General features: G+C 51.8%; 7 protein-coding genes across 7 annotated transcripts; 4 read left to right on the top strand and 3 right to left on the bottom strand.

Annotated features, from left to right (window-relative positions):
* Window positions 1-103: 103 nt before the first annotated feature.
* N7443_008673 (uncharacterized protein) lies at window positions 104-4,253 on the bottom strand (the record flags this gene model as incomplete). The annotated part of the gene is made up of 2 exons (XM_056888729.1): window positions 104-3,775; window positions 3,837-4,253. The coding sequence occupies 2 exons, from the start codon at window positions 4,251-4,253 to the stop codon at window positions 104-106; spliced, it is 4,089 nt and encodes a 1,362-aa protein (XP_056738031.1).
* A 580-nt stretch (window positions 4,254-4,833) lies between these two features.
* N7443_008672 (putative pyrimidine 5'-nucleotidase) lies at window positions 4,834-5,836 on the bottom strand (the record flags this gene model as incomplete). Its single annotated transcript, XM_056888728.1, has 5 exons — window positions 4,834-5,012; window positions 5,109-5,534; window positions 5,597-5,632; window positions 5,690-5,702; window positions 5,765-5,836. 5 exons carry the CDS (start codon window positions 5,834-5,836, stop codon window positions 4,834-4,836), a joined length of 726 nt encoding a protein of 241 aa, XP_056738030.1.
* Window positions 5,837-6,224: 388 nt separating this feature from the next.
* On the top strand, window positions 6,225-8,738 carry N7443_008671 (uncharacterized protein; the record flags this gene model as incomplete). The annotated part of the gene is made up of 1 exon (XM_056888727.1): window positions 6,225-8,738. The coding sequence occupies one exon, from the start codon at window positions 6,225-6,227 to the stop codon at window positions 8,736-8,738; it is 2,514 nt and encodes an 837-aa protein (XP_056738029.1).
* An 841-nt stretch (window positions 8,739-9,579) lies between these two features.
* N7443_008670 (uncharacterized protein) lies at window positions 9,580-10,989 on the top strand (the record flags this gene model as incomplete). Its single annotated transcript, XM_056888726.1, has 4 exons — window positions 9,580-9,616; window positions 9,685-9,698; window positions 9,765-10,237; window positions 10,287-10,989. The coding sequence occupies 4 exons, from the start codon at window positions 9,580-9,582 to the stop codon at window positions 10,987-10,989; spliced, it is 1,227 nt and encodes a 408-aa protein (XP_056738028.1).
* Window positions 10,990-13,697: 2,708 nt separating this feature from the next.
* N7443_008669 (KH domain protein) lies at window positions 13,698-16,982 on the top strand (the record flags this gene model as incomplete). Its single annotated transcript, XM_056888725.1, has 5 exons — window positions 13,698-14,216; window positions 14,303-14,584; window positions 14,638-15,099; window positions 15,155-15,479; window positions 15,535-16,982. The coding sequence occupies 5 exons, from the start codon at window positions 13,698-13,700 to the stop codon at window positions 16,980-16,982; spliced, it is 3,036 nt and encodes a 1,011-aa protein (XP_056738027.1).
* A 616-nt stretch (window positions 16,983-17,598) lies between these two features.
* Window positions 17,599-19,714, top strand: N7443_008668 (glycoside hydrolase family 2 protein; the record flags this gene model as incomplete). Its single annotated transcript, XM_056888724.1, has 3 exons — window positions 17,599-19,013; window positions 19,070-19,486; window positions 19,540-19,714. Coding segments are annotated over 3 exons (2,007 nt in total), but the record flags the coding sequence as incomplete, so codon positions are not given.
* A 345-nt stretch (window positions 19,715-20,059) lies between these two features.
* Window positions 20,060-25,525, bottom strand: csmB (putative chitin synthase; the record flags this gene model as incomplete). The annotated part of the gene is made up of 4 exons (XM_056888723.1): window positions 20,060-20,157; window positions 20,211-21,511; window positions 21,565-25,167; window positions 25,224-25,525. 4 exons carry the CDS (start codon window positions 25,523-25,525, stop codon window positions 20,060-20,062), a joined length of 5,304 nt encoding a protein of 1,767 aa, XP_056738025.1.
* Window positions 25,526-26,749: the final 1,224 nt, after the last annotated feature.

Raw genomic sequence — 26,749 nt, 5'->3', positions numbered from 1 at the left:
AAAACAAGAAGAAAAGTCAACGAAGATAATGTACAGGCAAATAAGATCAAGACACCAGGGCCACTTCAACCGCCCGTGCCTCCTATACAAGGAAGTTGTACGTCTATTCGTCAGGCACGATTTCCACCCCGTCTGGAGCAGGTACACTGATCGAGGTGTTCTTGCGATGGTTTTGCATGCCGAGGATTTGCCATGCACGGCCCATCATTCCATGCCCAAGGCCCTGAGGGAATTCAACGGAGGCTTTGTGAGCGTGTTTGGGGGCACGGTCACGTAGCGCGCGTTCCCGCTTGGCAGCAGCCAGACGGTCTTGTTCACGTTCGTGGTGCACGATATCGTCGCGCCATTCGGACCAGTGTTCGAAGTTCTCTCGTTGCTGGAGCACTTGGTACCGGAGGCGAGATTTTGAAGGTCGCCATGTACTACGGTTGATGTTGGCATCGTCGCTGCTGGCTGGCGGAACCATTGTAGATTTCAAATCACAGACACCGGAGTCCTTTGTCAGCTTGAGGAGATGGGTCAAGACATCCCGACTCTCCAAAGCAGTGCGCTGAAGCTTTTCTTGCTCGGCAGTTGGAGCAGGGCGAGTGAGAGGTGCGTCCAGCCAAGCGTGCATTTCCGTTGATCGCTGCACCGAGTAGGGGTCGAGAAGGTTCGAGCGACGATTTTCTTCGCGCAGGAAACGCACGGCTGCTTGAAGACTTTCGACTTCGGCGCGAAGAGATTCGTTCTCTTGCATCGCGGCCAAAGAAGCCTCATTGTCGATAACGATGCCATCGCCCGACGTCGTGACACCAGCGGTTCCAGACATTCGCTTCATTCTTTCGATGCGCGACTTGAGCTCGTCACGCTCCGCCTCGGTCGTTTGAAGTTCTTGCTTCTGCTGATCGACGGTCTTCTCAAGCTCATTGCAGGTTGCCTGGTACCCTTCAATCCTGGTCTCAAGGTCCTTTACCATAGATGCCTTCTTGCTAGCCTCGCGCATTCGTGATTCAAGGAGCTCAATCTTGATACCCTGTTCTTCAAGAGTGTTGTCCTTGACACCAAGAGCGGTGGAAACCTCGTGAACTTCATTTTTAAGGCGTCGAATCTCCTCGTCGGCATCTGGCGAAATGGTCTTGTTGGACTTGAGCTCCTCTGATCGGGCAATCCAAGGATTTGCTCCTCTCTCAAATTCTGCGGTGCGAGAGAGATCGGATGAGATCGAGTCGAGCTCGTCCAACTGGCTGCCAATATCGCGCAGCTTGTTGATAAGCAGCGATACAGGGTCGCTATTCTCGGATATGCTATCAGCAGAAGGCACAGAGTCTGTAAAGGCCAGTGACATGCTTTCCAGAATCTCCTGCAGTGTATAAAGATCCGTGCGGCCCTCATCGCTGGTGAGATTCGTAACATTTTCGCCCAGCTTTCGAGTTAAGTCTGAGAGCCCTTGGGTGCACTTCTCTGTCTTTCTGAAAGGCTCATCGGCGTCTCTCGAGAGTGCGAGAGAACGCGTACGTAAGTCCTCTAGCGATCGAGAAATCTTCCCCAAGGCAACCTTGTAACCACGAGCCTGGGAGACAAAAGCGTCAAGTTTGCTCAAGGCAAAGGAATTTTCTTCACTGCCCTCTTCCGGGGTCGCAAGTTTAGATTGGACCAAAGTCTTCAACCGCGCAACAACAGATGCCGCGTGGTCGAGATAGGACTGCGATAAACTTGCGCGCATACAAAGCTCGTGTGCAAACATTTCCGGGCTAGGGGGAAGGAGAGTCTCTGCAAGGTGTGCAAGCAGGGCAATGGATCGCTGCAGTTCAGCTGCAAACTTCTTCATGTTCACTTCGTTCTTCTTCAGACTCTCAAGCCAAAGGTTTAGTGTCCGCTCGACCGGTTCCATTTCGAACAAAGCACCCTTAGTGTTCGCAAATTGTTCCGGGGAACAGGCACTAATATAGTTCACGAAACGGTCGCAGACCGTCGAAATCCAGAGGAGATGTTCGAGTACTTCGTGAGCATTGAATGCCTCATCATAGGTCGAGATGGCAGACTGCTCAGCAACTCGCTCACGAATGGTGTTGTTCATTACACCAGCCTTGAAACTGACACGTTTGAAGCGAAGAAGGGCCAAGACAGCATTTCGCTCGCCATCGAAGTACTCTGGAAGGTACAGCTTCACAATGGAAAGGTGATGTGCGGCTTCCTCCGCTTCCATTCGATTGAGTTCCACATTGATCGACTTCGTTTGGGCCTTTGATACCGAGGCCTGGAGCTTCATGTTCAAGTCCATCATGGCTCGTGATCGTGTGGTAAGGTCGGAGGCTTCCGTTTCGGAGATCTGCTGAGAAGCCCGCATGTCTTCGAGATCGCTTTGCAAATTCGTAACCAGCTCCCTGAAACGGGACAAGGTGTACTCCAGGTCCTCAATGACTTCATTCTGCTGGGCGATCTTCCGAACTTGATCACTGAAAACGCCATCACGATAGTCGATCTCTTCTTGAAGTTGTTTTTCGGTTTCGATATGAGTGTACTCCAGTTCGTCGCTGATTTCCCTCAGAGATTCCAGATCCTCGATCGCAGCCTTAAGCTCATTGATCTCCTCTTGGTACCGCATGTTCTTGTCAGCCAGCTCTTCGATCATTTCTTCGGCGCCGAGGGCGGTCTCCAGCTGCTGCTTAAGTTCATCCACATTGGTCTCAGCAACCAACAATTTTTCCTTCGTAGCCTCGTATTCGGACTTGACTGCAGAATACTCCTCGAGATCCTGCTCCAATTCTTTGATCTGATCTCTCAAATCGCCCTCCTGCTGTTGGGTCATATCACGAAGCCGCATGAGCGCATCACGAAGACGTTCGTTGCTCTTTTCCATCTGCAGCCATCCATGACTGGATCGCTCTTCAGGGCTTGTGATTTGGCCAAACTCCTCGTTCTCTTCACGCAGAACCTCCACTTCCAGCTGAAGCTCCTCCATTTTTAGTCGAAGGGTTTCACATTCATGCTTGAACGCTTCGGCTGTCTCTTCGGCCATTTCCCGGTCAAGTGTCGCCATTTCCATGAGTGACTCGTGTTCGGCTTGTATGCGCTCAACTTCCTCATGTCGAGCCTCAGTATCCTTGAGTTTCTTGCGCAATTCAGTTATCTCCATCTGCTGCGGCTGGTACTTTGCCTGCAGCTTTTGGATGATCGCTTCAAACTTATCACGGTCTGATTGCAGTTGCTCAAGCATCTTGAGCTTTTCTCGATCCTCAACTCTCTTCTTCTCCATGACTCGGAGTTTAGCTTGGAGCTCCTCCAATTCCCGGGAGAGAGCAGCACTCTGGTTTTGGCGTTGTGCCGTAGTTGCACCGGGGCCGGGTCGATTTGCTGCTGTGCGCGATGAAGCCAAAGACTGTCTTGACGTTCTAGGGGCAAGTGCCGGTGCCGCCTCTCCATCTTGTGCCCCTTCTCCTTCGGTATCGGGAGTCTCATCATTACTTGGCTCTTCAAGTGGGCTACTCGTTCCTGTGTCGCCGGTGTCGGATGCTTTTGCTGAGACCGTCTGTCGAAGGGAAGGACGTTTGGACAACCCAGAGGCCACGGTGCTTTGGGACCCAGGCCTCGACGTTCTTGTTGTCGTGCCGGCCACTGAGGGGCGCGGAGTTCGAGAAGCTGCAGATTGAGTGGAAGATGGGCCCATCGAGGTTCTGGTCGTGGCCGTTGGCCTGGGTCGGGTTGGTGCCACAGTCGAGGTTCGCGGAGCCCCGCTCATCGATGAGCGACTAGAAGTAGCAGATAGCTGTTTGGTCGGTGACTTTGTGGGCGACTATGAAGAGAGTTGTCAGTACTCTATTGGAGACCAACCGGACATTTCACTTCCAACGTACCCTTAGAGAGGCCCGCGGGGCCATCTTCGGCGCCGGTGTAGGTGTTCCAATTGCATTGGTGCTTTGTCGCTTGACTGCGGTTGGAGGTAGCCCAGTAGGCCTTTTGGAGCCTGCAGATATCGATTGCCGGCTGGCAGGCGCGTTGGAACCGGTCCTAGCGGTTTGTTTACTCTCCCGCGGGGGTTGTTGAACAACCGAGCCGATGGCTGTCGGGCGGATGAACATGCCAAACCCTGGTTCACATTCAAAGTATCGTTCGCCCTGAACCGCGCCATCGTTCTTGCCAGTAGCGTCGGTCAATTCCACGCCAATCCAATCTCCAACCGCGAAGCTTGTAGTGCCGATGAAACGGACGGTACCCTGGCGCCCGTCGGTCAGGGTAATCACGGTACCAGGTGATATCTCTCGGCCAGACATCGTGAGTGTAAGGATCAAAGACCCACGATGAGTCGTTGAGCGATGGCCGAGGGTGCTTGTCGAGGAGAAATGAGGGTGGACCGGGAGCAACTAAGGAGTCCGCTACGCGCGCGCCGACCTGTGGCCTGAGGCAACAAGTGACTATGTACTTGGCGAGTGTTTCACCTCGATGTCCTTTAGATAACCTAAAGGGGCCTCTAATCCGAATTGTTCAATTCTTTGTCGACCTATTTCTGGGCATTTTCCGAAAGCTTTTAATACTTCGAAGAGTTACTTCTAAGGAATAAGTCAGGTCCCCTTTGTGGGATCCATTGCATTATATTCCTGATCCAGCTGACTACAGATCATTTCGGACAAATGTTAGAAGTGCGTAGGATACGATATGTTTTTCGATCCTCTTAATATAATATTCATATCCTCAATCTAAGGTTTTTGAGTAATGGAACTCGAATAGGGAGGAGACATAGGATGTCGTAACAAGTCCAGTCACTATATACAGTTTGGACGCCGAGGATACTTTCTAAAGCCTCTATAGAAATCAAGCAAATAATAAGGTCGTCAACGGCGTAAAACACATAATCTAAGCGTCGTCGCTCTCCTGGGGCTTGAAGAGGTGGGGGAAAAGGACCCGAAGCTCCTCCAGATTAGAGATCAAGTATTTCGAGGCGGGGACTTGTGGGATGGGAATGCCTGGCTCTACCAAATGCACTGTATTCCAACCCCGTTCTTGTGCATGAGTACAGTTGAGGTGTGAGTCATCTGTACGGTTGACGTGGTCAGCATGAAAGTGCCCATCGTGTGTCGATAAACGAGCAACGCCGAGGGACGTGGCATCAACCAAATTGGCAAACGTACCGACAAAATAGCACTGTTCCATGCTCGGCGCACCGGCTTCCTTCTCCGCCTTTTCGTACATTTCCTGGCTGGGTTTGCAAACTAACGGCAACTGTCCATAGTCACAGTAGGTAATACCCTCGAAAATACCCTCAATGTCTAGCAGTTTGATAACCCGCTTTCCATGGTTCACATAGGCATTGGTGAGTAGCCACGGCTTCACTTTGCTGGTGTCTAGGCTCTCGAGCAGCTTTCGCAGCTTGGGATCGGGTTTGAGGATCGTATCGAGGGGAAGAGCATCATCAACCTCGTAGTTAAACTCGAGTGGGTCAATCTTGTGGTGGCGAGTTAGACCCTCGATGGCGAGACCATACTCCTTGTAGTATTTCTGGTGGAGCATATGCGCATCCTCGGCACTGAGGTCTAGGTGCTTGCAAAAGAATTTATCTGGGTCGCAAACAATAGAGTCAGTGAATGGCACTGCGCATTGGGGCAAATGTGTTGCTCACTGATCAACTTTCCCATCTCAGTATGGATGTTGCATGCTGCGTGCGATTGTCAGTATAGCTCCGTCTGGTTTCAACCAGCAAAACCAATTGTACCTTTGGAATAGAGCTGTAAAGGGAACACGATTATTAGTTGCGAAAGCACACAGATTCCAGCCGTCTTCAACGTACACAATTGTCAATGTCGAAGAAGAACACCGGTCGTGAGTCACCGTTTGCGCCGTTTGCGCCGTTGGCGGCCATTGTGAAATAGCGCTGGGGTAGGAAAGATGGTGCGAACCGAGGGAGTACTGGACGGGTAAAGTGAGTAGGAAGTGAAAAGAATGCGCGATGCATAGGGAGCATTTAAATGTCGAGGGGCAAGTCGGGAAGCCTTCTGGGAATCAATCAGACTGCGCCGCGACAACACGCGGTTACCTAATCGGAATTAGCGTGCGCGGCAAAAAAGCGGACTTTCAACAGCTTCACTTTTCCCTGTCCTCGTGCCTCACCTTCCAATGAAGTAGAGTCCCCCTGGTATATTCAAAACTCTGCTCACTTCAGGTTGCTATGAGACTGGTCTTACACCAGTGATTCCATTTTGCTATCCCCCGCCTGGTCTTAAACCCCCTTCTTCAAGCTCTCTAAGATCATGGCTACAGCCCATGGGGTTTCGACTCACCTTCAAACAGGTCCAATGGCTGCCTCGGCGCCAATAACAGCGAACGAGGTGCAGGAGTACGAGCGAATTCTCAGAATCAGCGATGAGATATTCGCGGGCTCCCACCCACGTCTTAAGGTTCCCCAGCAGTTTGTGCGCAAACCTGCAACACGCAATGGTCAGGCTGGCTTATTTGCCCAGCAGCATGTGAAGAACAAGCCTCTGGCGCAAAAAGCGTCAGAGAATGCACTGTTGCAAGTAGGGACGCGTTCTCCGAACACCACTCAGGGCCCCAGGTCTGGGACTGCGCTATCGACTGCCTCCGCAATTTCCACACCTCCCTCAACCCGCTTGACTTCCAAAACTGTTTCAGAAATCGATCCTATATTCCTGACTAAATCCGACGATCTAGTCAGGGCCGAACTTCAGCTTCAACGGCAGAGACTGGAGAGGACACTGCGTGATAAACTGGAACAGAAAAAAGAAAGCAAGCAAAAGCCTGCGCTGTCGGACACAAGACCCGAATTTGATGTCTCGGAGGTGTTCCAAAAAGCTCTCCAGATGGTGGCACCCGTTTCGCTGAGTGAACCTTCTGAGGCGAATGGTGACTCCTTCGACGAGAACTCATTCTACTCTAGTAGAGCACCTGACTCCCCAGACGGAGGTCAGCAAAAGCTTTCTCCAGTCGCACCGGCTCAGCCGGTTGGTCTCTCCACACGTGTTCCTGTAGAGACTTACGCAGATGAGTTACAGCGACTTGAAACTCTGAACCGACCTGGCTCGGATCAGGAAATGCGCGATGCTTACCCTGTTGCTGACCAGCGTGCCCCCTCCTCTCAAAAACAGCCATCGTCCGCTCAAGCGGAAATTTCCCGTCGACTGCATGAGTCGCAACAGTTGGAGGCTCTGGAAGAACCAGAATACTCCCCGCCGGCTCCAGTAGCTCCGCCAATCAACCCCAGGTACTATGAGCAGGGAGTAGCAAATGGTGATCGCCGAGGCAGAAACGCCGATCGAAACCGGGCCACACAAGTACCGACATCTCCCGCGGACGTGACCATTGTCCGCCAGAACCACATCACATCGCCCGCAGCACCCCGTCCGTCGCGAGTCTCGCCTTTGGCTGTAGCCAAGGTACCTTCTGTCCAGCAAGTCCCTGTCCAGCGAAGTCGAGATGAGAGGCTTGAGCATGCGTCAGCCCAGGTGATTTCTGACCCAGACTCCGGCCTTGAAAGTCCCAATGGACAAGTGCCTCTTCTCACCTCACGAAAGCGAAGAAGACTACAGGAGAGAGGGGAGGGGGCTCGTAACGTGTCTTACAGACGACAGGATGTGGAACCGTCCGATATCTATATTAAAGAGGAGCCAATATCTCCTCCGCCATTCGCCGATGATCCCAGCATGGTTCGAAGCCGGCACTCCGATCAGCAGCAACCGGTGTACATCGACATTGCATCGCCACAGTACACGCCGGTACTCGAGCGGCAAGAACTCCCAACTCGCAGGCCAGTCTACGAAAATGATCCACACTACGAATTCCCTCAGTCCCGTACAACCTCTCGGCTTGGCACCAGGCGCCCTGCCCGAGAGGATGGTGATCTTCGAAGAGTCGCAAGCTTGCAGTATGCCAGACAGTCAGACTATCCCCGCGAGTACATCGAAGCCGATCCCCATGGCAGCCGCGCGACGTCGTACGCTGTCATGGAACGGCCTCAAGAACGTTCCAGATACTACGAAGAACTCCCCTCTGGGTATGGGCCTCAGTACATCACCCTGGATGACCCGCAGCAGCCCGTCTACCGGGATCCGTATTACGAAGAAGCGCCCCCTCCGCGAGCCATGCCTGCGCCTCAACGGCGTTTTGTGGTCGACGAGCATGGAAATCAATACGAAATGATCCCCACGTCGCGACCTCAGCCAATGGCTCCTCCTCCCCGCCCGATCTCTCAAATGCCGAAAGACGTCTATGACGACCGAGGCCCTGTTCGCACTGCCGGCGTCCGCGCCCCGTCTGTCGTCCATGATCCCTATGTCGAACGCCGATACATGCCGGAGATGCCCCCTCCTCAGCCAGTTTACCGACGTGTCGCTTCGGACTATGCCCGCCCTGTTGCCGGTGAAAGACGAACATACGCCGCCCCTATGGAGAGCCATGATCCATATACCCGCGGTGGCAGTGTTCAAGTCGCCGAGTATCTTCCTCGACGTCAAACCTACGTAGAGGAGCAGCCAATTCCCCAGGAGAGAGTGATTCGGACAGCCAGTGCCCGGCCCCAGCAAAGTCGGTATGAAGAGCCCCACCATGAGATCGTCCAACGTGTCGGAAGTGTCCGGCCTGCTGGTCCTAGTCGCGATGTCAGCGTCTTCCTTGACGACAGGCAAATGGGCGAGTACATCGAGCGTCCGTACTACGTCCGAGAGCGACGGTATTTCGAAGGCGAGGATGGAAATCGCGTGGCGATGGATGGAACTGAGTCGGTTCAGCGTGTTCCGCAGCGCTATTGATGACCTTTATTTTCTACGTTGAAATCTGCATACTCGCATCTGCATGTTCTCGGCGCATCTTTTTAAATAGTCACAGGTTTCGACCTAACGAAAATCTTAATCTCATGATGCATTGATACCACACTCTAAAATTTCTCCGTCAACTTCCATATTGACAACTCTACGCTTTCAACCTGTTGTAGTTCCAGACTTTGTCTCAGATCATAGGCATCAACTCATCCAGTTCAAACGCCCACGAGAAATCAATGAGTAGAATCTCTGCTCATCTGCACAAGCGAAGTCCTAAGATCGACCAGTCAGTCAAAGGTCTGCAGAGGTTCAACAGGGGAACATATTTCGAGAGCCATGAAAGCTGCCAGGGTAAACCCAAACATCGTAGAACTTTCCTTCCAAAGGTCGTCCGTGAGTTAGAGGCATAAGAAGGCAGTGGAGACTAGACGTCTCTTGAAAAAAAAAAAAAAGAATTGGTATCATAATTGATTCATCATGGCAGATATTCATCGTTTGTAAGGCAAGATCATTGGCGAAGGGCCTTCTGGCGAAGAGGTACCTCTTACCTATCGATTCTCTCCGAAGAGAGACAAGACCACCATGATTTCAAATTCTGAGCATAGATGACAACGGTCAGTGATCCAGTGTCAATTTGAAGAAATGTAGTGGTTTTATCCTGCTGAAGACTTTGAGCTATGTACATCAGTGAGACTGGCCGATGAAACCGGCGTGGTCTTACAGCCGGGGCCCAAGCTCTAGTGACTCATGGAGCAATATCTGTCCAGTTTCAATACTTCGACATCTATATTAAAACTTCCAGCTGCACAATATTCCAAGCAATATCTACACAATGGTCCATGTCAAGCCATTTGTTCTCGACAACTGGGGTATGCGTCCAAACAAACTTCGCAATACTGCTTAGGCTTCCACTAACAAGCTGCTTCCCCGCTTACAGTTCGCCAGTTCAAGGTATAGTCTACCCCGTTATTTGCTAAATATTCTCCTAATCCTGGATAATCTAGCCGTCTGCTACAGCATCCCTACATGGTAAATTATCCATCAAATGCTCCATGGGTACATCTCACGCTTGATGTAGATACCTGTGTGGATCCGCTGTCTCTACAGGCACTTTCACAGCTCACGACCTCCGTATCCGTGGCTGGTCCTGTAAACGCTTCCAATGCCTTAGTATATGGTTCCGTTCTGGGAAGCTCCGATCTCCGAACCAAAATCCTGTCACTTTACGACGAGGTGCCAGACACCACAAGATTGTCGTTGACGGTCACACAGGGGGCTATTTCAGCCAACTTCTTGGTTCTAGATACAATTTTGGGCTTTGGCGATCATGTCATCTGTCAATATCCAACTTATCAGCAGCTTTACGATGTACCTCGCCGCGCCGGGGCTGAGGTCTCGCTCTGGCGAACGCAACCAGAGAATGGGTGGATCCCCGATATGCTGGATCTGGTGCCTCTCGTCAAAGATAACACCAAGATGATAATCATCAAGTATGTATTACTTTTCTTGTCATTGTCAGCACTAATCACTGGTCAACAGTAATCCCAACAACCCCACAGGGGCGTCAATCCCGGGATCGGTCCTGAAGGACCTTGTATCCTTTGCCGCAAAGCACAATATCATCGTCTTCAGTGATGAAGTTTTCCGCCCTCTCTTCCATGGCTCGTCAATCAAGCAGTTCCCTTCAATCATCTCTTTTGCTCAAAGGTATAAGAACGTCATCGTGGTCTCCAGCCTTTCAAAGGCATTCTCGCTACCGGGAATCCGGGTTGGATGGGCTATTTCGCCAGATCCAGAACTCATTCGGCAAGTCATCATGGCCAGAGACTATACGACTATATCCGTCTCACAGGTAGATCAGGATATCGCGGCTTATGCCCTCGATCCACCCGTGCGAGAAATGATCCTTCGGCGGTCTCTGACGATTTGTGGTCAAAATCTTACTGCATTAGATGAATTCATCAAGAAACATGCCAATCGACTACGCTGGGTCAAGCCTACGGGTGCGTCGGCTGCTTTTGTATGTGTGGTTGATCCAGCCACAGACACGCCAGTTGATGACCCCGTCTTCTGTGAGAATCTCATCTCTGAAACGGGGTTGTTAATTGTTCCTGGAGGGAAAACATTCGGTACGGAGATCGACGAAGATTTCAAGGGATATCTTCGAGTTGGCTTTGTTTGTTCCGCCGATAAGTTCAAGGAGGCCCTGGCAATTTGGGGAAAGTATTTAGATCAAATCTAGGCCACTACTTCCCGGGAAATGATGGGTATGCATTGATTTCAACAGTATTGGACATGTATTCCTCCGGTCCAAAATCTAGCTGCAATCGCACACAGTTACGAATTCTATTACGATGTTATAAGGGATGGGAAATACATTTGGGAGCTAGAAGAATTGCACGAGAGATATGGTACTATATCTCCCAGGTGTCCTTCTCATGGCTATGAATTCAAAGGCGCCATTGTACGGTTCAACCCAAAAGAGCTCCACATAAAATCCTTCCTATTACAACGACATCTACTCTGGTCGTGCTTGGGGATTAAGTAGGGGGCTGATGTCTTGTTCTATCTTCTCACCCTTCCGTGAAGGTTCTAAGATGGACAACAAAGCCTCGCGTATGCGCAACTATACCTTACTTCCACTATGCTGGTTCGCCGCTTTGAAATGGAGTTTTAGCAAACAAGAACATCACAATTACACGTGACAATTCGATGATTGTAGCCCGAAGAAGGGAACTTCATGATGAAAGCTTTGATTACTGGAGTCATCACTGAATAGCCCTGGAGAACCGATGATTCCAGTATGTTGATTGGTTATGATGAAAGCAAGCATAAATTCGGGGGGGGGGGACGTACACTTTGATAAATGATCCAAACCTGTGAAGTGGCAGTAAAGGGTGGCCTATCATGTATATGTGCCATTTTGTAGGGACAACTGATGCTACGCTGACTTGCAAGGTCTTAAGCAGTCGCAATGGTCATCAACGAGACCAATGCGCTCATTTAGTTTAGTAGAAAACCGTACAGCAGAGAGAAAATGGCCCACCCTAAATAAAGATGCCCAGGACCCCTAGTTCGGCGATTTTATATGAATGAGTCCCCTTACATAGGTAGCTGCGAGGCTTGATAGGCAGGGCGAAGCCTCGGAGAGACATATTTGGATTCTTCTTCAAAGATAAGATCAATCAATCGACAGGTAGAGGATTCATTCGCTATCTTAACGCTTCCATTTAGCATAGAATTCCACCCGCGAATAACTAGTCAGCTCTTAGGTATGGGTAGCTATCCGCCGAGGTTTATATTTTAGTTCGTCTTAAATGATTGTATAGTTTGGCCATTTGAGCACGACGGCCCGCTCGGGGCCTTGGAACGCCAGACAGCCTCTGGACCCTCTAAAATCTACCTGAAACAATACCTATCATCCACAAAATTACCGCACCCATTTTCAAGGTTGTTGACAGCATCATAATTGAGCTCTATAGGTCAATTCCATCCTCAATTCTGGGGGTTAGTACCAACTTTCGGGTAGGCACTGACGAGATAATGATTCTACCCAAGGTACATGCCCTCCGGGGCCCCAGAACTGGGGGGGGGGGAAGTGGCGACGGCGCCCTGCAGTCAGCTTCCCAAGCAGGCGTATGGTCCAGTCGGAATTGGAGAATGCGGTATCGAGGCCTCACAAGCTGAAGAGCGTTTGACCCACCCTATGCCTATACGAGAGAATGACGTCGACCACTTGAGCCTGTGTGAGTGGCCCTTAGTGGGAGGAGTACGGGGGACTGGGACTTCCTCGAGAACTGTACTTTTGTCGTAGCTTGAGGATCTGCCCCGTGGTCACGATACATCACTGATCATCACTGATTATTGGCTAGACGCGTGAGGTCCCCTAGGCATCAGCGGTATTCTCACGATCGACATACCGGGGGCCATGACCGCAGCAGAGACAGGCTGGGCCGGCGGCCGTGTCCGGGCCAGCCGGGCCAGCCGGGCCAGCAATGGGCGTCCTATCACTCTCACGATTCCCTGAAAGTGGATCCGGGGGCCTTAGATACAGGCGTCGTACAGGGCTTCTCGTCCCGGGGCCTATGAGGGGACACGCCCGCCGTTCGGGGAGTACGTGCTGCATACACGCGGAAGGACTCGGATCCCGAAGATTCACGGGCTGAAACTTGAATGGATCTGCGCCAGAAAGCCAGCTGGTTTTCCCTTCATGCCATTGTGGAAAGCAGGTTGGACCAGGCTCACCGAACTCACGTGACTCTCGCTTGAGGAGAAATCGACATGGATTCTACAGACCACTAGTGACAGGATACGAGAATACAGGACAAGGACACATATAGGAATCAAATCAGAGCCATATCAGATCTGGTATTGCAAGACAGAAACCCTTGCGAGGGCATTCTGTCGGATCAGCCGCATTCCTCTGCGAGGGAGGCAGTGCTGAAATGTGGATTCGGCCGCGACACCAGAAAAGAAAAAAGGAGACACCTTAATGTCGGATGTCATTAGACCATGTACGAGTATAGTAGGCACTAGGATGAACAATGAAAAGGGGAAACTCTTCAACAATTCGTGCCAAATATACTCCGTAGAGCCTGGAATGGTATTGAAATGACCCGCACAACTGACGACGGACGATATTTTGCCATTTATTTACCACCATTTACCACTAACCACTGTCAATTTACTCTTAGATCAATAGAAGGGAATCGAACGAATTTATAAGTTTCCTTGTAGTTTAAGCCAAGTCTAGTTCGAATTCTAGCCCGGTTTGTTGGTCCGTTCCCCTCATCGATCGATCTTCGTTTCCACCATTCCCGAAACGCCCACACAGCGCCATTCCTATCCCTGTCAAGACCTTTGAACCTTTCCACTCCCACCCTCCAACTCTCCTCCCTCTTCCCCCTCAGTATCATAGGGGTGAGAGTGTGAAATCCTTCCCCGCTGGTCATGCACAAGATATCCAACTTCACGGGCCAGGCCCGTCATGGTTGGGAACGAATGACGCCGACTTTCGGGATGTCCAGACCTCACACCGACATGGCCTTTCGCCGGCCACATGGTGCTCCGCCTATGACTCCTCCGACGAGTATCGATCCTACCGTCAACCTCTCCTTTAACGTCCCATTCTCCTCCACCCTTGCCGGTCCCGATGTCGAGGACGTGCTCCACGCTAGTCCCGGCGCCCTGCAACGCTGGACCTTCCCCGAAGGCACCACAGAGGGTACGCCTGTGCACCAACTGCCCGTACACACCAGCAACGTCGACGGCCTGCATAGATTATGTCGCCAGATCACAGAAACCAGTGGTGGTCGGATCGAGGCCTCGTTGACATCCTCAGAGCCCAAGGCTTCCCCGTCGCTACAACGCCGGCCCAACGGCTTGGTGACAAATGTCTGTGTGACGGGCGATGGTGAGACCGTGCGGAAGATGCGAGCAAAGATTCTGAATGAAACTCCCATTATGCTGGTACGTGGTTGAATTTTTTTTCACACCCGCACCGTTGGGTGTGGCGCTTTGAGGGTATCCCTAGCTAATATTACGCCAACTACTAGCGATGCGCGACCGTCGATGTGGATATGCACCTGATCATAGACGGATCCCCCAAGGGCATTCGAGCTAGCGTGCTCGAGCACATGGACACCTTGGCCGCCTACACTGGCACCGACATTTTCCTATTGACACCGAAACTTCACGACGCGGACAGTGCGGTGGTTTCGTCTTATGGCTATGCGTCTGATAGCGGCCTCGAGCAGCGTTTCCGAGTCGCTATATATGGTGACATGGAGAGCTCTGAGCATGCGAAGACGCGGGTTCTGATCATGATCGATCAAATTGTGGGTTTTGTGGGAACACGAGTCAACTGATTGCGAGACTAACACCGAAATAGCTCAAACGCCATGTGGACGCCATTAAGCTGGAGCTGACCATGCACACCTTGGTCTGTGGCCGCACCCGCAAAAACATCAAGCTCATCGAAGCCGCGACTGGCACTGCCATTTACTTCCCCCCACCGTTCCCACGAATCTTCGGCTATACCCCTCCTGGTGCGAACCGTCGAAGCGAGGATGAAGTTTATATCACTGGTGAGACTCCGGAGCAAATTGCTCGGGCTAAGCAAAAGCTTCGAGAGCTGGTGATGGGTGTCAAAATATATGTCAAGGACGTTGTGGTCAACTCGAGCAAGATCGACAACATCCTACTCGACCGGCTGGACAAGGTCCGCAAGGTCATGGAAATGAACGGCTCCTACGTCCTCTTCCCGCAGCTGGGCAGCCAGCGCGGTCTTGTTCGCATCCAAGGCACCGAGGTGCTACATGTCGAGCGGACCGTGCGGGAGATTATGGCCCTCGTATGTTGAAAGACTTTATGCAACTTGTTGGTATCCGCTAACCTTTATTTCCTAGGCCGGTCAATTCTACAGCGCTTCATGGTGGATCATCATGCCCGATCCTGCCCAAGGCGGCGCTCGTGCCCCTTCTACTGCCGATGTTCAATCTATGCTCTCGGATATCTGTACCAACTCCGAAGCCGAGGTCAGCTTTGACAACCTGACATTCACCATCAACGGATCCGACGATGCCGTTAAGGCTGCCATGACCGTTGTCAATCAGATTCCCTTTGTTACTCGAAGCCAATACCAGATGCGGGTCAAGATTGAGCTGGCCAACGAGCACAAGGAGTTTGTCAGTGGCAAGAAGAATGGCAAGATCAACAAGATCATGGGTCAGAGTGAGTTGTTTGGCAGATAGAAAATTGTTGCGACGGGCCGCTAACAATCTCAAAGGCAACGTACAGATCATCTTCGATGGCTTCAACGAATATAACTTCTATATCGACGTGTGCGGCAACCAATATGAGTCGACCAAGAACGGCCTGGATTTGGTCGAGCAAGAAATGCCCGCTTCCATCTCTTTCCACGTCCCCGACCAGTACCACAAGCGAATCATCGGTATCGGAGGACAACACATTCAGCGGATCATGAAGAAATATTCTGTCTTCGTCAAGTTCTCCAACGCCATGGACCGCGGTGGAATGGGCAAGGAAGATGACGACATCAAGGTTGATAACGTGATCTGCCGTACTCCTGCTCGCAATGCCCAGAGCCTGGACCTTGTTAAGCAGGAGATCATGGACATGGTCGAGAAGGTCGACGCCGAGTACGTCTCGGAGAGAGTTGTGATCAACCGCCTATACCACCGCGAGCTCCTGGCCCGCATTACTGAAATTGATGAGCTGGAGAAGAAGTGGAACTGCAAGATTGAGTTCCCCAGCACCGAGCTCGCCAGTGACGTCGTGACCATCTCTGGCCCGGAGTACCAGGTTCCTCAGGCTGTCGATGCTCTGCTAGGCATGGTTCCGGAGAGCCATGAGCTTCACTTCCAGAGCTCCGCAGAGCTCCGTGGGTTCTTCAAGTCGCCTGACTTCCTCGCCGACATTCGCACCAAGCTCAAAGAGCAGTACGAAGTCGACATCAATGTGGACACTACAGCCGACCTTCCCACCAAGGATGAAGGCTCTGGTTCCGGTTCTGGTTCCGGCACATCTTCGCCTGACCCTACTCCGGAGGACCGTGTGGTTCTCGGCTACACCCGCAACAACGCTGGCGGTCTCAAGGATGCCATCGACTTCCTGATCTCCCGCCTTGTTGCTCACGGCCTCAATGCGAACACCGTCAAGGGAGCGATCCCTCGCCCCAAGTCGGACTCCTTCGAGGAGTCGCTGCCCTTCTTCGACTCGAAGCTTTTGCAGCATGCCCCGGCCCCACTCATGACGGACTCGCCGACGCGACCCAGCTTCGCCGACGAGACCAGCGAGCGCGGCTCGATCTTCGAGCGCCTCCGCAAGCCCGGAAGTATCTCGTCTTTCTCCTCATTCATCGGCCGGAAGAACCACTCCGCCTCGCCGGGTTCGTTCTTCAAGCACGCCTCGAGCAACGCCTCGAAGGCGTCTCTGGTCTCCATGGAATCCCGGGATAGTGGCTACCGCAACCCGTGGAATGACTCCGGAGTGAATCTCCCCGAGGACGACCTGCCGGTTTTGGGCAGTTCGCACAGCCACAAGAGCAGCAATAGCAATGGCTGGCCCACGCGCTTCGACGCCAAGTTCCCCTTTGGCACGGCGCCAGGCGACATGACGCCTAAGCATGACCCTCGAGCCTCTTTTGACAGCGGTCGCCCTAGCACTTCGAATTCTACTTCTGGATACCCGGCCCCAATTGGGCCACCGCGTTAAACCCAAAATATCCATTTACAGCAGTATACCCTTTTGGTTGATTTGTTTCCAGCGTGTGTGTTTCGGTTTATTCTCTTTTGATTTATTTTGGTTCTCTGATTTTTGTTGATTGATACCACGGAACGCAAGCAACGAAGGCGTCAGAGAAAAGAAAACGAGATATCCAAGATTTGCGTGAAATAGAGCGGGGTTTTTACCCGTTCTTTTTTGTTGTTTTGTTATTCTTTCTTTTTTTTCAAGGAGGGAGAGGATGTGATACCTTTTCTCTTTTTTCTCTCCCCTCCCTGTTTTTGTGTTTGATGATTCTGGATGTGCATCGGAGGAAAGAGATTGAGTCGCAGTCTATACTCGACATGATACCAAGGGTCAGTCTGGTTTACGCGGGAGTTTGTAACTGGTTTTTCAGTCGATGTTTACTCTTTCGATATCCCCATCAATGAGATTGGATGTTAAAACGATTTCCATCTAGTAACTAGCAACTAGCAACTAGCAACCTAAGCCGCGACGTGGAGTTGACGATTTCCCCGCTGACGTAGCAACGTGGGGTCGAACTTCATACCTCAACCTAACGAAACCTCTTTCACATAACTCTACATCTAAATCTATCCCGTAAAGTTCGAACACCCAGTATTTGAAAATGGATTATCCCCGCCCCGACTTCCAGCGCAAATCCCTAAACTGGTCCTCCCTCGACGGACCCTGGGCCTTCATCTTCGATGACCTCGACACAGGCCTCTCCGAACAATGGCACCACAAAGGCCTTCCATCCCAAGCAGACACCAACACCAAACAAGTGATCAAAGTCCCCTATGCATTCCAAACCCCGGCCTCAGGAATAAACCTCCTCGAAGCTCACGAAGTAATGTGGTACGAGCGTACCATCCAAGATATTCGCACCGCCTCCGAAAAAACCCACGGAAACAGACTCCTCGTCCGCTTCGGTGCAGTCGATTACGAATGTTCCGTCTGGGGTAATGGCTCCCTCGTCGGAACTCACAGAGGAGGCCATGTCCCCTTCGACGTGGACGTCACGGATGCATTCCGCCATGATACTAGCGCCTTACTCACGCTGCGCATCAGAGACTCGCCATATGACCTGACCCAGCCGCGGGGGAAACAGTACTGGAAACCTGTTCCGGAGAGTATCTTTTACACGCCTACGGGCGGTATCTGGCAATCTGTTTGGGTGGAGAGTGTGCCGTCTATGCGATTAGCGTGTGGTAGTGGTGGGACTGTGCTTCGGTCGGATGATATTGACAGTGGAGAGCTTCACGCTCAGATTTCGGTGATGGATCGCAAGGCGCGTGCGGAGTGTAGTGTTGAAGTTGAGGCCAGTCTTGGGGGTTGCTTTGTTGGGAAGAATAAGGTGGCTCTTCCGGCAGAGAGGAACTGGGTGAATGTGGATTTGAGTATGAGGGTTCCTAATGCGGTGGAGATGCAGGGGCAGGCGCCGTTTGATGGAGAAGGGGCTTGGTGTGATGGTGTTGCACTATGGGCGCCTGAGCATCCGATTCTCTATGATTTGGTGCTGCGTCTTTATGATGCCTCTGGGGAGGTGGTTGATGAGGTTGAGACGACCACTGGAATGCGCAGTCTGTCGTGGACTACTGGGGATGGGACTTTCAGGTTAAATGGAAAGCCTCTATTCCAGATGTTATTCCTGGATCAGGGCTATTGGCCGGAGACAGGAATGACGCCTCCTTCTTCTGAGGCTCTCAAGGCGGATATTGAGATGGCGAAGGCTGTTGGATTCAATGGATGCCGCAAGCACCAAAAGGTCGAAGACCCGAGATTCCATTATTGGGCTGATCGACTCGGTTTCATCGTGTGGGGTGAGATGGCCAATGCCTACGAGTTTGGAAGTGACTACATCGAAAGGATGAATAGCGAGTGGACCGAGGCCGTTAAGCGAGACCTCAACCACCCGTGTATCATTACCTGGACACCGAACAATGAGAGCTGGGCCTATACTTCTCTGAAGGATAACATTGACCAGCGGAACCATATGCGTTCGCTATACTACTTGACCAAGTTTGTTCAACACCCTAGAGATATAAGAGACAATGAAGGGCTGACACGAAATATAGAACACTGGATCCAAGCCGTCCGATTAACGACAACTGCGGTTGGGAGCACGTCTTAACCGACCTTACCACCTACCATGACTATGCCGACTCCTCGGAGCTTACAGCCACATGCTCAAAGATGGAAGGAGGAATCCTCGCCCCAAAGGCAGGCCACGAATTGTTCACCAAGCCAATCTACTCCGGTTTCTCCGGTCACACGCTCCTCGACCCAGGAGCCCAACACAAAGCAGGCGCACCTGTAATCTGCACCGAGTTCGGAGGCGTCAACATTGCACCGGCTCAGGATGCTAAGGCCGGCGATCGGGACTGGGGATACACCACTGCTACGGACCAGGAAGATTTCTTGAAGCGGTTGGAGAACCTGATCATGGGTATTGTAAAGGGTGGACATACCTGTGGTTTGGTGTATACGCAGTTGTAAGTTTGGGTTGGTCTTTGGTAGCTTTGGCGGTATGCTGATTATATGACAGGTGTGATATCGAGCAGGAGGTTAATGGGTTGTACTCATATGATCGCAAGGCTAAGGTGCCTGTTGACAAGGTCAAGGCGGTTATGGACGCTGCTAGTGATTACTATTACCAGCATGTCCAGACTCATGGACCGAGGGGGTTCAAGAAGTTTTTGCATTCCCTGCACAAAAACTAAGGTGTACTCCCTCCAACGACGGAAGACGTCAGCAGGCCTTACAGATAGATATACACATCATCTAAGTTTTTCGGCATACTATACTCTCTACAAAATCAATTGCGAGAAAGATCAAAAAATCAGAATGTTACTTCGTCCTCATTAAAACTACGAGTCAGAAAAGACCCGGTAAGATCGACTCGCTCAATGCGCAGGCCCAAAGGAAAAGGGCGGGGGGGAAGTAACAAGGCGACCCAAAGCCCATAAAACGCCAAACATGCCGAAAGACTATGTTCTCAAGAATTTGCTGCGCTGGAGATATGCATAGTACAGGAGAGATTAGAAGCGCAAAGGGATGTAGCCACATCACATGTTCGCCAGCTCGTGGTCAATCTGGCGGTCTAGGAAGGCTCGTTTGTCGCCAGCGAGTGAGGTTTGGAGACGCTGTTCGACGAGAACGCGGACTGGAAGTTTGTTAGCTAATTCCTGTTTGGCGGGGAGTGGTGAGGAGACTTACCCTGCTTCTTGGTGACTGTGTCGAGATCCACCTCTGCTAGACATCCGCGAATGGCTTCGGTGATGGATCCCTCATCTGGTCCACTGCCACTAGCAGCACGGAAGTCAAAGGCGGTGCTGGCGGGTCGGGAAGGGGGGTATTGGGCCAGTGGGCTGCGAGACCGTCCGGCGAGGAGGTTGTCAGTGCTCACGACACCAAGACTGTGACGGCTTTGGTGGCCCAGGTGGTCCTGATAACCACCGAGGTTGGCGACAGACATAGGGCGAGAAGCCGGTGCACCATGCCCGCCGCTCATCTGAGGCAGGTCGGTGTAGCGGGAGAAGTTAGACATGTGCGAGTTGCGGTTTCCAGGCACATTTCCCCCGACGTAAGGTGCGGGTGACTGTGGAGGCATGTACAGACCAGATTGACGACCATGGCCAGGGAAACCGGTCAGAATGGTCGAGGCTGGCTTGACGGACGAATACTGCGAGTGCATGTCGTCCATCTCCATGGCCATTTCATCGTAGCGACCAGTGAAGCCCTTCTCTTGGCTGCCGCCAATTTCACCACGGCGGCCAGGGAGATTGTTGGCTAGGGCGTAGTCGTCCCAGCGCTGCAAAGGAATGCTGCGAGGGTCAAAGGCGTTATCCTCCACTGCGATGACACGCTTGTCTCCCTTCTCACCGATGACCACGCGGGTGCTACCCCAGGTGAAATCATCCTGCTTCCAGAAAGAGTACAGCGGCAAGACGAAACTGTAGATAGGGAAGGCGAGGAGATAGATGATCATCCATCCAATGTGCTGCCACTGGCGCTTGATGAGGAAAATTATCGCTTGAAGACCGTAAATAGCGGCAAGCATAATGATCGAAATCAAAGGGAATGGACCAGTGTCGCTAGCGACACGGTAGACCAGATATCCCAAGTAAACACACGTAGCAGGCAAGATGACTGTTCCGAGGAGATCAACGAGCACGACGAAGCGCATACTGAAGCAGCAGAAACCGCACAGATCTTTGAGAGCTGCCAGTTCCACCAAATTGTGGATGGTCGAGTTAATCCAACGACGACGCTGAGACATAAGCACACCCCATGTTTCAGGAGCAGCTGTGCTTGCGTAGGCATCCGGAAGGAACTTGTATCGCATGGTCGGGAAGTGTTTGGTCATTAGAGTCGTCAAGAATCGATCCTCACCCAGAGACAACAGATTCTTCTTGTGAAGAGTATCGACATCAATATCCGCGTATTCCTCAACAACCTTGTCGGAAATGATCAGAGGCCTGCCCTTGTCCGCGGTTCGAAGACGATACATAGTGAAACTAGATATAGTTAGTTGGCGGTAACTTATGTGAGACTTGGAAAGAAGACTTGCCATCCAGGAAGACAAGTCACACTGCCAAACAGCGACTCGAATGCTTTGGACAAATGATGCGAGATGTAGTATTCGTACACCTGGATCATGGTCCACCAAGTGCGTTCCTCGTTTGCAAGACTGGTCTCACCACAGATACCCGCGATCTTAGCATCGCTAGCACAAGCCGCCACCAAACGGTTTAATGAATCCTCCTTGACAGTGGTATCGGCGTCGACCATGAAGCAATACTCGTACAGCTCCGGGTCCACGCCAATGACGTTGTTGATCTGGTGAAAGATCTCGAGCTCCATGGGTGACATTGGGCCACGGTGGTGGACTCGGTTCAAGAAATGCATCAGAAGAACTTGCGAGTCTCGCTTACCACGGTTACCTGGCTTGGACTTTCTCTGTTCGGACTCTTTGCCGACCTTGACCACGACGATATAGGGCACAACATTGCCCTCATATTCGTATAGACCAGAGTAAATCTTGGCGTAGTTGAGCTGCTCACTACCCTGACCGACGGATCTAAAAGGCAGAGCAGGGGGATCCATCTTTGGGTCCACTCCCAGGATATCAAGGACGATCTTGGGTGTCGGGCGGTCATTTCCACCACCGACAATCATACCATCACAGATGACGAAAATCAGCTTCCTCTTGTTGTCGTACTGAAGGGCGGTGAGGGAGTCAAGACCCTTTCGCAGAGAATCTTCTCCTTCTGTGTAAGCGGGAACCATGCAGATGACGAACTTGTCCTGCGGTGACGGTCGACGTTTAGATCCCAGTTGCAGAGCCGCCAAGAACTTGACACCGATGACGCAACAAATCAGAATGGTGAAAGCCAGAAGAATCCAGTTATTGACCGTGCAGCGAGCGTCTTCTCGAAAGTCAACCTTGCCTTTGTAGAAGACGTAATCCAGACATGTCTGGACCTTTTGGAATTCTTCCGTATCCGGCCACTTGTCAGTTACATCTTGTCCCATGTTTTCCTTGAAGAGTTTGGTCACGGCGGTTGGTAAGAAATCGTAGGACGAGAGATTGTTCTCCAATGAGACAGTGTAGATGTAGTCCGTGAGATCATAGATATTTTTATCTTTGATGACCCAATAACGCGAATCATCGTTGGCTTGCTTCTTGACAGTATCTCTGGTCCAAACCAGCTCGCCCTTGTAGTATTCCGCGATCTTGGGCAGGAAAATCTTTTGGTACCAAGTAATTTCATGCAGAGCCGTGGTGGTACTTGGTTGGTTGTATTTTCCAGACGAATGTACGGCACTCGTGTCCGAGACGGCAGTGGTGTCGTTGTTCGACAAATTGATCGTGTTACTCGTGACATAGTCCGAGCAATACACGGTCAAAGGTGGAGGGAAATAGGCATCTAGGTTCAAGCCAGCAAATGGCTTCATGTTGGAAGAAGTTGTGTCGGTCCCGTCATCACTGTGTTGCAATTTCCAGAATTTGGAAATGTCATACACCCGGCCGTGAATACTGACAAAGAAGTTATCATCTTGAGTATGCCAGCCAACCTCCTTCGTGTTCCAGGCTTTGTCCTTGTTGGGACAGAGAAGGTCACCGAAGGCCATGATATAGAAGCAAACAACCCCATTGAAGAGCAAGATCAGGAAAACCAAAACAACCTTCTCTCTCCACGCCATCCGAACGTCAGGACGCTTCATACGACCGACGTAGCGAAGCAAAAAGGACGGGATCCAGAATGTCATGGCCCAAACGAAAGCAGTCCATGCCCGGCGACCGAAGGTGATCTTCTTTTTCTCAATATGCTGCGGGTCACCAAACTCAGGATCGAGGTCACCTATGTACCGACCATAGTCATCATAGTAGGCAACATCTCCTTTGTTATCATCGCCTTTGTGGCCGAGACCGTAGTCACCAGGGCTAGCAGCACTTGTGAAAGGAGCACTAGGAGCAATGGACTTGGCACCTCCCATGACACTCGGAGCAAGCATCGAGTGTTGCATGAGAAGATCGTTCTGGCTACCCAGCAGATTGGTGCCCTCGCCGACTGGATGGCCGTCTGGAGTGAGGCCAGGCTCGTACATGGCAGCGCCATAGATGAAAGGATTCTGGAGGGTATCATCTGGTTTCATATCCAACATGGACTCTGCCTCCCACCACGCACCCTCTCTCATCCAGATTCGTTGGTGGCCAACAACGGCATCGCCGTTGCTCCAGCCCCGCTCAAGGATCCAGTTTTCAACACCATCCTGGCCTTCTGAGCAGCCAAGCCGTTCATAGCGACTCACGAACTCCTCAACATCGAAATCAGCAGTGAAATCAAGCTGCTTGAGACGACGGTTGGCCCACTCAGGAAGTCGCCAATCACGCAACTGGCGCGATACAGCACCAGCGGACCAGGCCGGGGAGGATAGATTGAGCTGACCGGGCAAGTCATCGGTGGGGTGAATGGAGAGATGGTACCAGACACGACTGCTACCGAGAGTGGTAGGAAGATCTAAGCGTCCATGCTTGCCGAGAGAGATTCCCTCAGTCTCAACCGGGAAGAGCAACTGGCGCAGGAAGGAATCCGCCTCGGCTTCCACTCCAACCTTTTCTAACACTCCTTGGCGTCTGTCAAGGTCATGTTCACGCTCCCGTGCTGCAGCACCGGTCGTGATACCAAGATCTGTCTCGACTTGTGCGACCGCTGTGTTCATTTCGTTGACGACAGACTGACCGATAGGCGGGATGGAGATTCCATCCTCCTTCATCTCAGCATTTAGGCCAAGGTCATCGTCAAACACTCCTCTCATTACAACAGCTTTACCGAGAGCTGGGCGCGGGATGTCGACCACGGTTAGGCTGACCGTGTCTTCGTTGGCGAAATGAGCCGCACCAGCACCACCGTTGCTCGAGTCATTCTCTAGTCCTATCTGAATGTCTGCTGCAATGGCCTGGTTTGCCTTACCGATGACCCAGTCCACGAGAGCTTCATAGATCCCAGCAATCAGGATCTCGCGCTCATCAGTGGAGCACTTGTGCAATAGAATCTCGGGGTCAACCCCCAAAAGACCACCTACATCTTCGCAAACTTCCTCCAGCTCTTCCTGGTCAACCTCCAGCCCAGCTGCGTTTCCGAGCTTGAGGAGACCTGCAAGAACTGTGAGCAGACCTCGCTGGGCAGCTCCCTTGATGCCAAGGGCCTTCAGGTGGGCTCTGAAGTCTTCGGCCGAAGCTGTATCATCGGCGGTAGGCAAATATGACGGAGGTGAGTAGGTCTCGGATCGGTTGAGCAAGGCATAGGTTGAAGGATCTTGCAAATCCAGGAATTCACGCTCAGCGGGAGTGGAGGCAGATGTTAAGAGATAGTAGAAAGCGTCGAATGCACGGAAGCCCGCCTCTTTGGGGATTTCCAGGAGACCCTTGCGCACATTGATGCCGGAGCTGGACAAGGCCAGAGAAAGACCCACCACGGTACCCTGAAGGGTCAAGGTGTAGGAAGCTGATAGGGCAGAGTGTAGTGAATATGACGGATTAAAGGAGGTGACAGCAGACAGGAATGGTCGCAAAGCGGCTAGAGCAGTCAATGTCACATCTGGAGTGGAAATTGGTAGTGCCGCAATAAATGGTTCCAGCAGTGAAGGAGTGGACTGGTGGAGTGAGCTGATACATTGTTAGCGCATTTTACCGAGCAAAACATGTCAGTAGGTGAATCATACCAAAGAACCACACAGCCATCCTCAGCTCGCCTCCGGGCGTGTTCCCACGCCCGGACGGCCATATCCCGGTCAACAGTCGCACCGCTACGGCCATCGGGGAGAGTTGTGGCGGCGGTCACCCAGGTATTCACCACTAAGCTGGTGCCCGCGTCCAGCTGGTATGACTGACCGGCGCTGTAAAACGAGTGGAGGGCATTTAGCAGTGTGGTGGTTGAGACCTGCGTAGCATGTTGTGAGGCCGGCCGAGGTCCAGCCGAAAGCCCGGCGGACTGGTTTGAAAAGACCGAGTAGCGGTTCGACATATCGAACCTGGTGTGTGAGAACGGTCCCAGCGGTCACTGAGTTCCCAGTGTCAAGTTTACCACACCAGCATTGAGGGGGAAACGTTCTTGAGAAGTCGTGACAGATCGCAGATCGCGTGTTGGAGCTGGAATGTGAGCGTAAACCCGGGGAGATCGGGGTAATAACAAAGCGAGGATTCCCAAGGTGTATACTCCGAAGGATTGAGCGAGCGACTGGAGGAGAGGGAAGAAGTTGATCGAGGGGAGGCGACAGAACAACAGAATAACAACAGGAGAGGGAAAAAAACGGAGATAAGGTAAGTGAGAAAGTAATGGGCGTGGGGAGAACAGGTGAAAAATACGGGGGCCCTAGTGTACTGTGGAAAATACCGCCGATCACCAGATCGCCGAGAGAGCTGACAAGCTTTCCGCTCTTTGCAATTTTACCACACAGTATTCAGGCTAGAGGAGTCCTCCCGGTCTTGCCGGATTTCCAGGATCGAGTATGTAGAAGCCTCCCCCCGTGTGAGATGAGGACATCCGGGTCTTTACTTTGCTTCACCCTGAATCTGTCAGGTATGGCATATACTTCCCGACCCAATCAGGCTAAACCAGATGGGGCTCCCGAACCGATCTGAAGCAACGCTGTCCACGGGTCTATATTTGGGATGTCTCACAAAGGGGCTGTACCGAGTTCGCTTCCCGTTCGCCACCTAGGGATACTGTACAAGAGAGAACACAGCTCGGTCATACGGTCGGAAATGTGCAGCCACAAACCCCTAGTTTCACGGCCCCGTCTAGAAGGAGATCGCTCCACTCTATTAGGTCAGATGTGGCCATTAGCGGGTTCCAAGGTTTCTCGACATTTTTGACATGTCTGAAGTTGATACTATTTATGCATCACTAACCAAAGAAGAAAAAAAAACAGTAAGGGATGCAAGAGATGAAAGGTACGGGACATGATGCATATTACATTACATATTACGGGGACCGAGAGGGGAACAGGGACTGGACCCTCTGCGGGTGGAGCCGTGTTGATGTACTTGAGACCCTAACCCGATTAGCGCGTGAGGTGTAAACAGCAGTTACCGTGGCACTAGGAAATCCCTGTGCTTGAATTGCATCAGATGTGACCCCTAGGGATTTTTTTTCATCATAAGAAAAGTAATGGAATGATAGAATCATAGAAATATTCGACAAGTAGGTGTAGCTTGTAGCATTGGCCCTGTCTTAGCTTGCTAACCC

Source organism: Penicillium atrosanguineum (assembly GCF_028827265.1).
Source record: "Penicillium atrosanguineum strain IBT 20685 chromosome Unknown utg000007l_segment0_segment0, whole genome shotgun sequence".
NCBI classification, from domain to species: Eukaryota; Fungi; Ascomycota; class Eurotiomycetes; order Eurotiales; family Aspergillaceae; genus Penicillium; species Penicillium atrosanguineum.
The sequence above is the reverse complement of the archived record's forward strand: the minus strand, read 5'-3'. Positions and strand labels throughout refer to the sequence as shown.